The sequence below is a fragment of the Mandrillus leucophaeus genome, unplaced genomic scaffold (assembly GCF_000951045.1).
Source record: "Mandrillus leucophaeus isolate KB7577 unplaced genomic scaffold, Mleu.le_1.0 Scaffold811, whole genome shotgun sequence".
In the NCBI taxonomy this organism is placed as follows: domain Eukaryota; kingdom Metazoa; phylum Chordata; class Mammalia; order Primates; family Cercopithecidae; genus Mandrillus; species Mandrillus leucophaeus.
The window spans coordinates 1,139,878-1,153,839 of NW_012108820.1; the positions used below are offsets into that span (position 1 = coordinate 1,139,878).

At 42.0% G+C, this 13,962-nt stretch overlaps 1 protein-coding gene across 1 annotated transcript in view; it reads left to right on the forward strand.

Annotated features, from left to right (window-relative positions):
• Positions 1–13,962, forward strand: part of B3GALTL (beta 1,3-galactosyltransferase-like) — a 118,381-nt gene that overhangs the window by 99,387 nt on the left and 5,032 nt on the right. Inside the window, exons 13-14 of the mRNA XM_011967847.1 lie at positions 2,781–2,900; positions 8,979–9,123. Of these exons, the coding sequence (XP_011823237.1) occupies positions 2,781–2,900; positions 8,979–9,123 (265 nt within the window). The remainder of the gene's footprint in view (positions 1–2,780; positions 2,901–8,978; positions 9,124–13,962) is intronic.

A 13,962-nucleotide genomic window follows, 5' to 3' on the forward strand; every position in this document is an offset into this window, starting at 1 on the left:
GAAATGAGTTAAGACCTTTGGGGACTGCTGGGAAAGCATGATTGGTTTTGAAATGTGAGGACATGATATTTGAGAGGGGCCAGGGGTGGAATGATATGGTTTGGCTGTGTCCCCACCTAAATCTCAACTTGAATTATATCTGTCAAAATTCGCACGTGTTGTGGGAGGGACCCAGTGGGAGGTAATTGAATCATGAGGGCCGGTCGTTCCCATGCTATTCTCATGATAGTGAATAAAACTCATGAGATCTGTTGGGTTTATCAGGAGTTTCTGCTTTTGCTGCTTTCTCGTTGTCTTTTGCTGCCACCATGTAAGAAGTGCCTTTCGTTTCTGCCATAATTGTGAGACCTCCCCAGCCACATGGAACTGTAAGTCAAATTAAACCTTTTCCCCCCAGTCTTGAGTATGTCTTTTTCAGCAGCGTGAAATGGACTAATGCATTAAATTGGTACCAGGAGTGGAGTGTTGCTGAAAAGATGCTCAAATATGTGGAAGTGACTGTGGAACTGGGTAGCAGGCAGAGGTTGGAACAATTTGGATTGTTCAGAAGAAGACAGGAAGATGAGTGAAAGTTTGGAGCGTCCTAGAAACTTATTGAATAGTTTTGACCAGTGAAGTCCAGGCTGAGGTGGTTTCAGATGGAGATGAGGAACTTATTGGGAACTGGAGCAAAGGTCACTCTTGCTATGCCTTAGCAAAGAGACTGGTGGAATTTTGCCACTGCCCTAGAGATCTGTGGAACCTTGAACTTGAGAGAGGTGATTTAGGGTATCTGGTGGAAGAAATTTCTAAGCAGCAAAGCATTCATGAGGTGACCTGGCTTATTCTGAAAGCATTCAGTCATATTCATTCACAAAGAGATGGTTTGAAGTTGGAACTTAATGTTTAAAAGGGAAGCAGAGCATAACGGTTTGGAAAATTTGCAGCCTGACCATGAGGTAAAAAAGAAAACTCCATTTTCTGGGGAGAAATTCAACCCTGCTGCAGAAATTTGCGTAAATAACAAGGAGCTGAATGTTCATAGCCAAGACAATAGGGAACGTGTCTCCAGGGCATGTCAGAGATCTTCACGGCTGCCCCTTTCATCACAGGCCCAGAGGCCTCGGAGGGAAAAATGATTTCATGGGCCTGGCCCAGGGCCCCACTGCTCTATGCAGCCTTTGGACTTGGTGCCCTATGTTCCAGACGCTCCAGCTCCAGCCATGGCTAAAAGGGGCCAAGATACAGCTTGGCCTTTGCTTCAGAGGGTGCAAGCCCTAAGCTTTGGCAGCTTCCACTTAGCAATGGGCCTACAGGTACACAGAAGACAAAAGTTGAAGTTTGGGAACGTCTGCCTAGATTTCAGAGAATGTATGGAAATACCTGGATGTCCAGGCAGAAGTCTGCTGCAGGGGTGGGTCCCTCACGAAGAACTTCTGCTATGGCACCATGTGCAGAAGGGAAATGTAGGATTGGAGCCCCCACACAGAGTCCCCACTGGGACACTGCCTAGTAGAGTGCTCAGAAGAGGGCCACTATCCTCCAGACCCCAGAATGGTAAATCCAGTGACAGCTTGCTCTGTGCACCTTCAACAACCACAAGCACTTAATACCAGCCTGTGAAAGCAGCCACAGGGGCTGTCCCCTGCAGAGCCACAGGGGTGGGGCTGCCCAAGGCCTTGGGAGCCCACCTCATGCATCAGCGTGTCCTGGATGTGAGACATGGAATGAAGGAGACTTCGGAGGTTTAATATTTAATGATTGCCTGGCCAGGTTTTGCACTTGCATGGAGCCTGTGGCCCCTTTGTTTTGGCCATTTTCTCCCATTTGGAACAGGAATATCTACCTCCTGTGTCCCCTGTGCCCCCATTGTATCTTAGAAGTAACTAACTTGCTTTTGATTTTGCAGGCTTATAGGTGGAAGGGACATTTCTAAGTGGTGTAAATTCTTAAAACATGAAAAAATAGCCTTTCTTAGCACTACCCTTTGTGTCTACTTAAAAAAGTTATTTTTTGATTTTTTTTCCTATAAATTCATTGTTTTCATCCGAACAGCAGCTGCAGTTGCAGGCATTTTTATGACCAACTCATGGATAGTCTGACTTTAGAGAATGCAGACTAATACACTGCCCTTTGTAAGCTATTGTTGCTAACGTGTGTTAAAGGCAGATAGGGGCCAAAAGGTATTCAAAAGTATAAGCAATTAGACACAGAAAGTTCTCAGACTTGGGTGGCCTTGTTAAGGGAAACATAAGCACGATTGTGCCTCATTATCTGAGGATTTATAGGGTAGCCTCACTGCCCAAATTCTCTTCCCCACCTGCCAGCCAGGGGCCCAACGTGCATTTGCATCTCAGTGGCTCCTTTTTAGGCCATCAGAAATTTTTTTCCTTAAATACCAAATTCATCTGAAAAGATGTGAGGATTAGTTCACACTCACTTGGAAACAGGACTGGTAGAAATAAGATCTAGAGCACACTGGCCAACTTCACTTCAGTAACCTGCCTCTCTCACCACGCAAATCAGGCAGCCGTATTATGGCAGGGGCTTGCAAAAACTGAGCAACAAGCCACTCGTGTCTCAGTTTCTCTTCTGTTCCCAGTAATGTGCAGTGTTCATGTGTTCTTTTCTTTTTTTGTTTGTTGTTTAAAAATTTTACTCATTCTATAAGTCACTCAAATTTCTTAACTATTTCAGTTCAGTGTGACGCAGTATACAGAGTGGGATGTAAGAACCATAAACTATTCCGTAACCACATTTGAATCAAATAATCATGACTTGTGTTCCCTTTGGCATCTCAGTATCTCCAGGCTCCAGCACTTGCTTAGCTGTTATGACTCTGGCGAGCCTGTGTTTCTGGGAGAGCGCTACGGCTACGGCCTGGGCACTGGCGGCTACAGCTACATCACGGGAGGAGGAGGGTAACTATGATCACAGCTTTCTTCAACTACTTTGAACATAAACTTTCTTTTCCACTTGAGAGGTGGGTCTCTGGCACTGGGATCTCTACTGATATGTGAGTACTCTGTGAATGGTGGTTGTTAGTATGATAGGAAAGTGAACATTATATTTGCTAAATATTAAAAGAACACACAGTAAAGAATATTTTAGCCCTTGAAGAAATGATATAAAAAAGTATGTCATACTTGGTAGAATGTCCCTAACAATGGTTGCTTCTAGGCAGCCAACTAGTTTTGATTGTGTTTAAATGGAAAAAACAATTGGTTATAGATTTTAATCTCAGAGAATAAGCCATTAGACTATTAAATTATGTAATGCTTAATAAATCACCTTTGGGGAAAGTATAGAAGCTTACTTAGGCAACTAAATGATATTTGTGTAGGATTTATAGGTTTTAAATAACAGTTAAAAATCAATGTTTTAAATGAAGCATCTGCCTAATCTCTTATGAAGAAAGATTTTAACTCGATGTATATGGGTGAATCAATTAAGCAGTTTTCCCTATTACTTCTATAGTCTTCCTATTGGTGCGTGTAGGCAAAATCTTATCAACTGTAGTCATTTAAATTCGTTCAGTAGATATTTATGTCTGCTGTGTGCCAGGCAACATTCTAGTTTATAATCTAATGGATGATACACTTCTGGAGGGCTGGGATCTTAAATTCCTACTTTGCAATTCCCTAGATTGGAACAATTCCTACAGGAACCTGCAGGATCTCAACAGTCATACGACAGGCATCCTGATTTGGTCTAGCCGATTCAGTGGTGAAGATAACACGGTTATGGAGGTGGCTCTTTTGTAGTGATAACCAAACCTGAGCATGTGTGCTGATCTTTGTTAGTCTGTGGCTTGCATCTGCCTGAGGTCAGTAACAACAGGAGGGGGAGTCCAGGGAGGCCTTTGAAAAGACACTAGATTAAGCCCAAAGAGTGTTGACCTCCTTATCAAAAAAGGTTCAAGCTATTTGCAGCCTTACTGTAATGCGTTGGGCTTTCGGGGTGAAGAGTTAGGGCCGATTAAGGATCAGAGCATGGCACCCATCGAGCCAGGATGTTCCACTTTGAAAGTGGCCCTGTTATTTGTATATGAGTTTGTATACTTTATAGCATGATAGTGTTCATATAATATTTTTAAAACAGAAGTGACTTGTTATGTGATTTCTGCAAGAAAACCATTTTGTTGTCTTCATTGCGTATTGGATTTAGCTGTTGTTTCCAAGACTGGCACTCAAGGCCTTCTGAAACCTCACTTTACCTTACCTATCTAGCATTGCCTTTCATCATCCCAGTTGTTCATTCGTTCAACTGGCCTTGTGTGGGCCAGGCACTGGGAATACACAGATGAAAGCTGCACAGCCCTTCCCCACAGGAGCTCAGAGGCCAGTGCCAGATTTGCAAATACATTGCAGAATTGTCATTGCTTCCCATTCCCTTGCCCCTGGCAGGCCCTGCTAGACCACCAAGGTGGCACCTTTCACTTCTTCTGTGCTCAGCGTCTACCTTGCTCCTGGGTACTTCTCACCACCCTCTAGTTTTTCCATCTTAAAACTTCTCACCACCACCATGCCATCTTCTTCCTACCCTGCAGAACATCTTGAGTTCACTACTCTATCTCCATTTTCTCAGCTCCATGCTCAGCCCTTTACGAGTCATTAACTCCCAGCCTCCTTAACTATCTCACTGAGGTTTCCAACAACCTTGCTGTAGCTAAATCAAATTAATAATTTCCAGTTTTTATCCTATTTCACCTCTTAGCAACCTTTAACACCGGTGACTGTTGACCTGAAACACTCCTTTCTCTTGCTTTCCAGAGTGGCATCCTGTCCTTGTTCATCCTTCTTTCTGGTCATTCCTTCTCGGTTGTTTCTATCTATCCCTTCAATGTCTTATGTTTCTCCAATGTCTTATGTTTCTCAGGCATCTTTTCTAGTCCTCCTTCTCAACCCGTGTTGTCCCTGGATGATCGTATAGCTTGATGCTGAATGTACCCAGAACTCTTTCTCCAGTCTAGAGCTCTGCTGGCCTCCAGATTCATAGATTCAAAGGGCATCTCCACTTGACTGATTGACAGACACATCACACTCAGCACCTTGTCATTGCTGACTGTAACCCCTGATTAGTTCTTCCAATGTGCCCCTCTCAGGGAAGACATTGGCATATATGAGTTCTTACCCCAGGAGTCTGTGAGTCAGCTCTCACGCTTTCTCTCCTTCTTTCCCCACTCCCTGCAATCAACTGAATCACCCAGTCCTGTCCATTTTATTTCCTAAATCGCTCTTCCATCAATACTTCTCTCTACCTCCAGTAATCTCAACCAGGTCACTGTCATCTCCTGTATGAGTTCCTGCCACAGCCTCCTGTTCTCCCTACTTTTTTGTCTTAAACTCCACTCCATGCTGTTGTCCACACTGTAGTCAAAGGGACCTATCTAAAATAAAAGCAGATCTGGTCCTCTCTCCCCTCTGCTCAGATGCCCTCAATGGCTTCTCATTGTCTTTATTTTTCCCCAAGAGTGTGAACCTTTTTCTACTTTAGCACCTAAGACAAAGAGATGATCATTCAGATTTTAACAGGAGTCAAGTTGATCTGGGATGAGTCCTCAGTTTTGATCATCTCTAGTTTGCCTGATTAACAGCCTCTCTGGGTGTTGATGAGGCCACTGCTTTGGGCCCAAAGGCCCAAGATAGTTTTGTCTTCTACCTACTTACTAGGCCCAGTTTGCTGCTGAAAGCTGCCATGGCTGGCCTGCTACTCCCCTAGCAAGGATTTTTCTCTCTAGAAATTCATTCATCTAGGCTTCGTGGCATTTACCTCTCTTCAGTTTCATAATTATGTATGATTTTCCTATTATTTGAAAAATTTTGTTTGAGTGTTACTTTATCATGGCGTGAAAGTCTTTTGCATCCTCTGATATCCTAACTGGCAGTAGAACTTCTCCCATTGCTTTTAGGACCAAGTCCACACTCCAAGGCTTATAAGACCTCTCATGATCTTGGCAGATGCTGTTTTACCGTTCTAGCCTCATCCATCTACACCCTCATCTTAAAGAACTCTTGCTGAACTTGTTTCACTTTCTCTGAAGCACTATTTTTTTTCCTCTCCTCCCAAGATATGACATTTGCTGGTCTCTGCATAGCACTGTTTCCCCAACTTTCTGCCTGTCTAGTTCCTCGTTCTTTTGGACTCACCGTAGCTATCACCATTTACTCTTGAATGCCTTTAGCCCAGTCTAGCCTCTCAAATCTGGGTTTAGTGCTTTTCTAATGTACTTTCATAGCATATTATGCAAACCATTATCATTTAATTGCCTATTTACTTTTCTGTTTTCCACTTAAATTATGCATTATTTGAAGGCAGTACCTGTGTGTTTCATTTCTCATTATTTCCTCACTTCTTAGCATAAGGACTCATGTTTTTCAAGGTACAGGGAATAAATGAATAAACAAATCCATGAACACAAGGCCCTGATCTTTATATAACTAACATTGACCAATGTGATGTTCTGTTTTTAATAGCACTTTTACAAAGATGCAGAAACATTCTTCATGAGATTGTCCCTTACATCAACCTTTGATAAAAGCTGTAAGACGTAATGTTGATTAGTTTCTCTAGTATTACAGTAGAATTTTCTGGTGCTCTAGCTTGAGAACCAATATGCCTTTTAACAGCAAGTCAGAATCAGTGGCTTGTAAAACCAATTCATGGACCATAACTAGCATTTTAAATTAATGAACTATTGAGTGGAATGGAATAAAATGGAAAATATCAGAGTGCATTCCATGTCATAAAGGTAGGTATTGTTTGTGACATTTTTGTTTCAGCTTTATACATACCCAGGCAGACTCACGCACCAAACATAAATGGTTGCAATGTGAAATTCATTTCTTGATTTCTAATTGTGGGTCACAGTCACGTAAATTTTTGAAAACCACTACCTTAAACCATCTGTCGTAGGTAAGGATGTTTTGACAAAGCCGAGTCAGACATACAGGTTCCTGTGGTTTCTGTGTAGGTATTTTGCATTATTTGGAGCATGAGACCTTTGTACTATTTGAATCCAAGTGTCTGTTTTTCACTTTGTTGCTTACTCCATGAAAGTTTTGGTACTTGGAGAAAACAAGTTGCTTTTCTTTTTTAAATTTCAGTAGGTTTCTGAGGGCAGGCGGTGTTTGGTTTTATGAGTAAGTTCTTTAGTGGCGATCTCTGAGATTTTGGTGCACCTATCACCCAAGTAGTGTCCACTGTATCCAATGTGTAGTCTTTTATCCCTCATCCCCACCCTTCTTCTGAGTTCCCAAAGTTCATTCATTGTATCATTCTTATGCCTTTGCATCCTCATAACTTAGCTCCTACTTATAAGTGAGAACATGTGATGTTTTGACCGTTTCTTTTTGAAAATATTTATTTACATATGTGCATTTAGGGAGGAAGCTGTGCTTAGGGTATCTATCATCAGCCTTTTTGGCAGCCTTGGGAGCAAATGACTACACCAGAATAAGATGTTGGGCAGTGTCCTCAGAAGAGGCAGCAGGAAGTGTTACCCAGAGAGACCACCATGACCTGTCTATGGGCTGAAGGCCAGGAGGGGCAGGCGTGTTTCTCATGCATGTTCCCTTCCTACATCTTCTTGATCTGCACTGTGTTCTTGGGCAAGTCCCAGACTCTCATTTCAGTTTTTCTTATTTTAGACATTTGTATATTGTATATTGAGGGAAATAAAATAATCCTGTAGCCTTTCAACATCTTGTTAACATTTAATAGTTGGTGGCCAGAGCAGACAAGTGTTCTTTCCAACCAGGATATGACTGGTAGTTTTCCATTTTGGCGAGCAACCTTATTTGGAAAGAACTCACCAGCATGCTAATAAACAAGTATTATTGACGGCTCATATTCACTTAGTTTATGCGAATAATTAATGTGAGACTGAGTAGGCAAAAGTATAAAATAATTACAAATTAAAAGTTCATGCTCGTGTTTCATCTTCCTATAAAGTCAGTTTTTCAGAGAGCAGATCAAAATGAAAGTCTTTCTCATTTTTCTCATTCTACTGGATGCTGAGAAAAGAAAAAAAGCATTTTTACTATTTACTGTCCACCCATCTTCTCATGTACGCTCTTTTCCCAGAGTCAGTAGCTTGAGCCCAACGTGGCCGATTGGGTGTAGGAGTTCCACTCAGCCACAAAAAATGTGGCGGGCGAGGTTTCCCTGTGGACAGCAGGCTTTCTAAGAGAAAGGCAATTTATGGTGGGTTTTCAGACTTGCAGTTTTCCTTTCTCTGTAGTTGACAGGAACTTCGTTTCTTTTTATACCTTCCTATTTTGTTACAACATCTTATGTAAAGAAATTCTCTTGTCTAGTCAAGGGCAGGAAGGGAGTCCTGCACTGTCGCAGGGGATGGCGGAGGAGGTTGGCCACTAGCATCAGGTAAAACTGTGCCGAATTGAGCCCAGCATGTGGAATCAGTGTTTTTGATTGAGGGATTCAAGCTCTTTGTCCTTTTTTCCTTCCTCCTAGAGTGAGTCACAGAATGTTTCCTCCCCCAGGAAGAAGGTCTTTGCAAAGGCAACTTTGTTCTCGCTTGTTTGATGCATCAAACTTTTATTGAGTGCTGTGGGCAAGGCCCTATATGTGGCAACGGGACTATATGGATGAATTTTAAGTAGTTTTGCCTTAAAGAAAGTCTTTGATGATCGAGACTGAACTTGTGAATCATATTTTTCCTTCAGCCCTTTCAGTTTTTGAGCTTTTTATGATTGTTAAAAAGATTCATTTCTACCTTAGGATCAGAATGGAAACGAGAAACCAAACTGTATTTTAAAACAAAGAGAAATTATTTTGGGAACTTGGTACGAAAGTGTTGGAAAGGGCCAGAAGAGTAAAAGACAACAGGTAGGGTTTCCCCTGAGCTCAGTAACTAGAGAAAGCTGCTACTGCCTGTCAGTCTGGAGGAGTAGAGTCCTGTTTCCCGGGGCCCATTTGTGCCACAGCGGTCCCTGTGGAGCTGCTCTAACCCCTTTCTCTGCTCTGGCTCCCACTAGAATGGTCTTCAGCAGAGAAGCCATCAGGAGACTTCTCGCCAGTAAATGTCGGTGCTACAGCAATGATGCTCCCGATGATATGGTCCTGGGAATGTGCTTCAGTGGCTTGGGAATCCCTGTGACACACAGCCCTCTCTTCCATCAGGTGAGGAAATGGTTTCTATTCTTCCCTCACGGCGGGTGGGGGACAGGTTCTTCTCACTTAAGGATTTGACTACCTTCTCTTCACATATCCTGGAAACAGACAAAGAACTGTGTTGACAGGCTCCAGGGAAACGTCCTTAACAGGACTGTTACCCTGCTTGATGTAACACTGCATCATGTACATCATGAAGACGGGAGGCAAAAACATACTGAAAACCAAGTGACGTTTGACTGGGATCCTCACATGTAGGACCAGGGAAAATCTGGGTTTTTGTTTTGTTTTGTTTTGTTTTGTTTTGAGACGGAGTCTTGCTCTGTCGCCCAGGCTGGAGTGCAGTGGCACAATCTTGGCTCACTACAACCTCCACCTCCTGGGCTCACACCATTCTCCTGCCTCAGCCTCTCGAATAGCTGGGACTATAGGCACTTGCCACTATGCCCGGCTAATTTTTTGTATTCTTTAGTAGAGGTGGGGTTTCACTGTGTTAGCCAGGATGGTGTTGATCTCCTGACCTCGTGATCCACCCGCCTCGGCCTCCCAAAGTGCTGGGATGACAGGCGTGAGCCACCGCGCCCAGATTTTTTTGGTTTTTGTTTTTTAGTTAGAAAGATTGGTGGCATTTAAAGATTACTGGATGCTGCCTAGAAATACATAGTACTGACCTAATATTGTCCTACTGGCCACTGAGTCTATGTAATTCTACACCATCCTCAGTTTTTACACTGTCTGTCTTTTTACTGAGATTTTTCTCCTTCACTTGCCATTAAACTGAATGGCTAAAATCTATTAAATTGCAATTGGGTATCTCAATAAGCATATATTCTTGGGGTTATGGAACAGAAGACATGAGCTTATGTTTACCAGGGATGGGTAGTGCTTATAGCCTCCCCATATTGCAGTTTGGGGGTTGGAGAAGGAAATCCTTCTGCCTTATTTTTAGTATCTTTTACGAACCAAGTCAGTGAATTTTCTGCTAAGAATAATAGCAGATGTTCACAAACTTAAAATAACCATAGATCCATACCCATCTAATATCCTCCTTCAAGAAATTTAAAGTTTTTGAAACTTGAAGTGTGTATGCATATGTATTTTAGGTGCCTTCTCTTATACTGAAAATAGTTTTTATGCTTTATTTACTTATTTTTATTTATTTATTTTGAGATAGGGTCTTGCTCACTGCAACGTGGCTCACTGCAGCCTTGATCTCCTGGGCTCAAATGATCCTCTTGCCTTAGTCTCCCAAGTATCTGGGACTACAGGCACACACCGCCATGCCTGACTAATTTTTAAATTTTTTTTTTTATGGAGATGGGGGTCTTACTATGTTGCCCGGGCTGGTGTCAAACTCCTGGACGCAAGCGATCCTCCCACCTCAACTTCCCAAAGTGCTAGGATTGTAGATGTGAGCCACTGCACCTGGCCCGTGCTTTCTTTCTTTAGTAACCAGTAGCAAACATTATCACAGCAATATAGAAAACTTAGCATGACAGAAATAGTACTATAGAAAACAACTCGAATAAGACTAAGAAAGTGTTTGCATCATCAGGAAAGGCAGAATCCATTTCTGTATCCTTGAGACAATAACAGAGCATAAAAATAGACCTTTAATATAAGGAAATGTATGAAAAACCTTTCTGATGTCAGTTAGAAGAGACTTGTTTGTCCTTTAGGACTTTGAGAGGTCTTACCCGCTTTAGGCCTGTGTTGTGCTAGGATGACTTAGGAAAGAAAGCGTTATTCTCTGCGGCTCCCTCTCTTGCTCTGTTTCATGGTGTTTCAGTCACGCAATAAAAGGGGTAATTAAAACTGTTAGTGTATAAGGGAAATAATTTATCAAGTTTAGTGTGACAGGTCTTAGATTTTTATAGCAGCCCTTTTCATTTAGGGAAGAATAAATTAGCTAGTAAAATGATAAGGAGAAAAGAAAGAAGGAAAATCATCTATAGGCGAAAGTCCTTTGAAGATAATTTTTTTAAAAAAGGTTGTTGTTTCCCCCACTTCAGAACCCTTGATTTCCCTAATTCACATACATTTTAAACTCTTCTAAAATCATAAAATACGTTTAAAACCTATCCTCCCCAACAGATAACGCCTGTATCTTCCAATTCTTAAGCCTCTTTTAGAGAGTTTGATAACGATTTGGACATTGCTTTCCATTTATAGTGTTTAAACACTGGTCCAAACTGTGTTTGTTCATCTTCACGAAGAAATATGAGGCAAAGCGATAAAATGTAAGAATCCTGATGAGCTAGAGACAGAGTGGGCATTTGGAAGCAGTCTCAAATGCAAAATTGCCTGGGCCGTCACATTTCTTCTGTTTTTAGAGAAAGTTATTGTGAATTCACAGATTTAGAAGGGGACTCCAGGGAATACCTAGTATTTCCCTTTGTTGAAAGCACAGCACCTAGAGCATGTGGTTTTCTGTTCTTCCAAAATTGTGTGCCACTAATGGACATGGCAGTGTGCAATGGTTGGTGGTTGCTCAACTCCGGAAATTTCCCAAAAAGTTTTAGACCACCATTATGGTGGGTGAACTGTATGGTATGGAAATCATTTTTTTAACACAGTTATAAAAATGCATTTGTCTAAGGAAATGTGATTTTAGTCTCCATTTGTTGCCCTGTTTAGTGTGCTCCAGTATTTACAGATGAAAAGTTCTAATTTTGCCCAATGTAGGAGGTCTTTCCTTTTTCTTTTTTTCAAGATGAAGTCTTGCTCTGTTGCCCAGGCTGGAGTGCAGTGGCATGATCTCAGCTCACTGCAACCTGTGCTTCCTGGGTTCAAGCGATTCTCCTGCCTCAGCCTCCCGAGTAGCTGGGACTACAGGTGTGTGCCACCTCACCCGGCTAATTTTTTGTATTTTTAGTAGAGACGGGGTTTCACGTGTTAGCCAGGATGGTCTCAATCTCCTGACCTTGTGATCCATCTGCCTCCGCCTCCCAAAGTGCTGGGATTACAGGCTTGAGCCACCACGCCCGTCCAGCTGTAGGTCTGTCTTATGCAGTTTCAGCCCCTCTCTCTTCCTGTATGCAGATGCCTACCACACTCTGTTCCTCAGGTTCTTCGCCACCCCTCACCCTCCTGTTTGGGATTTCCTCTTGGCATTTTGGGCAGAGAGATATGATTATTAGAGGCTGCATAGACTTCTTGGTATTAAAGATACCATTTTGGATGTATTTCACTTTTCTAGTTTTGTCTAATGCTTTTCCATGACCTCGTTTGTCAAAAATGACCAGCAAATTGTAATGTTTAATAAGTCAGCTCTTTTAATGCATGCATAGGCTCCCTGAGATGCAGTGAATCACTTCTAGAATCTGCATTAATTGAGGGAAAAAATGTTACGGTTTATTTTTTTTCCTGTTAGATGCATTTCTGTCTTCAACAGTTCATTTTTAAAGGTGAAAAACAAGCAAGGATTTGTTTCCATTGCTTTTACAGTAGCCCTTCCTTAACCACAGGGGGTACGTTCCAAGACTCCCCCTCCCCCCGCCCCCAGTGGATGTTTGAAACCTTGGATATACTGAATCCTACGTATACTTTGTTTTTTCTTATACTTTACATACCTATGATCAAGTTTACTTTAGAAAGTAGGCAGAGTAAGAGATGAACAGTAATAAAATAGAGCAATTATAACTGTATGCCGGCATCACTACTGTTGCTTTAGGCTATTCTTAAATAAGGGTTCCTCGAACACAAGCACTGTGATACTGCAGCAGTGGACTGGATAATGAGGCGGCTTCTAGCAACTCAGGGGCGAGGAGTGTAGACAGCATGAAGGTGCTGGACAAAGGGAGGATTCTTGTCCAGTGCGGGATGGAGTGGGACACCCCACATTTCATCCTGATACTCAGAAGGGCCCGCAACTTAAAACTTAGGAATTGTCTATTTCTGGAATTTTCCATTTAACATTTTCAGACTAAAATTGACTGTGGGACACTGACACTTCAGAAAGTGAAACCATGGATAAGGGGGAACTACTCTTTCTTCTGGGATCATTGTGGAATTATCTTCTAACGGAATTGAGAGAGTATTTGTCCTTGGTTTTCTTCCTTGCCAGTAAACTCTCTCAGAGGGCCTTGCAAAGAAACATCGTATAATAAATGAATTCCTTCACCTAATATTCAAACCTTTCCCAACTCTATTAGACTATATTCCAGTGTGTATTTTTTGTCTGTCTCACTGTTTCTTCCTTTTAAAATTCCTCTTAGATTTTTATCTCCATGAGCAGTTACAATTTCTTAAAAATAGCAGTTGTGAAAGTTCTCCCCTTAGATTCTTTTGACCTTTTCTCCGCAGATATTATTGTTGGAACACTCGTCTGAATAGTGTATTTGTGCTGGTGGAGGTAGGTTAGGCCAGGCGCTGCTGAGTGTGCCCAGCCGGTGGTGAGACGGCTTGAGCAGAGGCAGCCCGTGCCCTGGCAGAGCACTGGCCCTGGGCTCAGCACCTCTCTCTGGTCTCTAGTCCAGTGTTTGCTAGTCATGTTACTTCTGGGAGCTCCAGTTTCCTCAGCGGTAAACTGGAAGTGAACCATAATATTCTGTCCATTTTACAAGGTTGTTTCTAGGATTAAATGAGATAAAATTTAACAAAGGTATTCTGTAAACCATTTAAGGGAGTTTATTCATATCAAAGATTTAGGCAGACTGTAATAAAATAGTAGCCTACAAAAGGCTTGTTTTTAAAATGCATCACATCTGGTTTTGATAGTCAAGACAATTGTAGTATCAATGACCTAATGAGTTACTTAATAAAACAGATGGCCCATATAAATTAATAAACAAATTTAAGATGGTTACTGGCCGGGCAAAGTGGCTCACGCCTGCAATCTCAGCACTT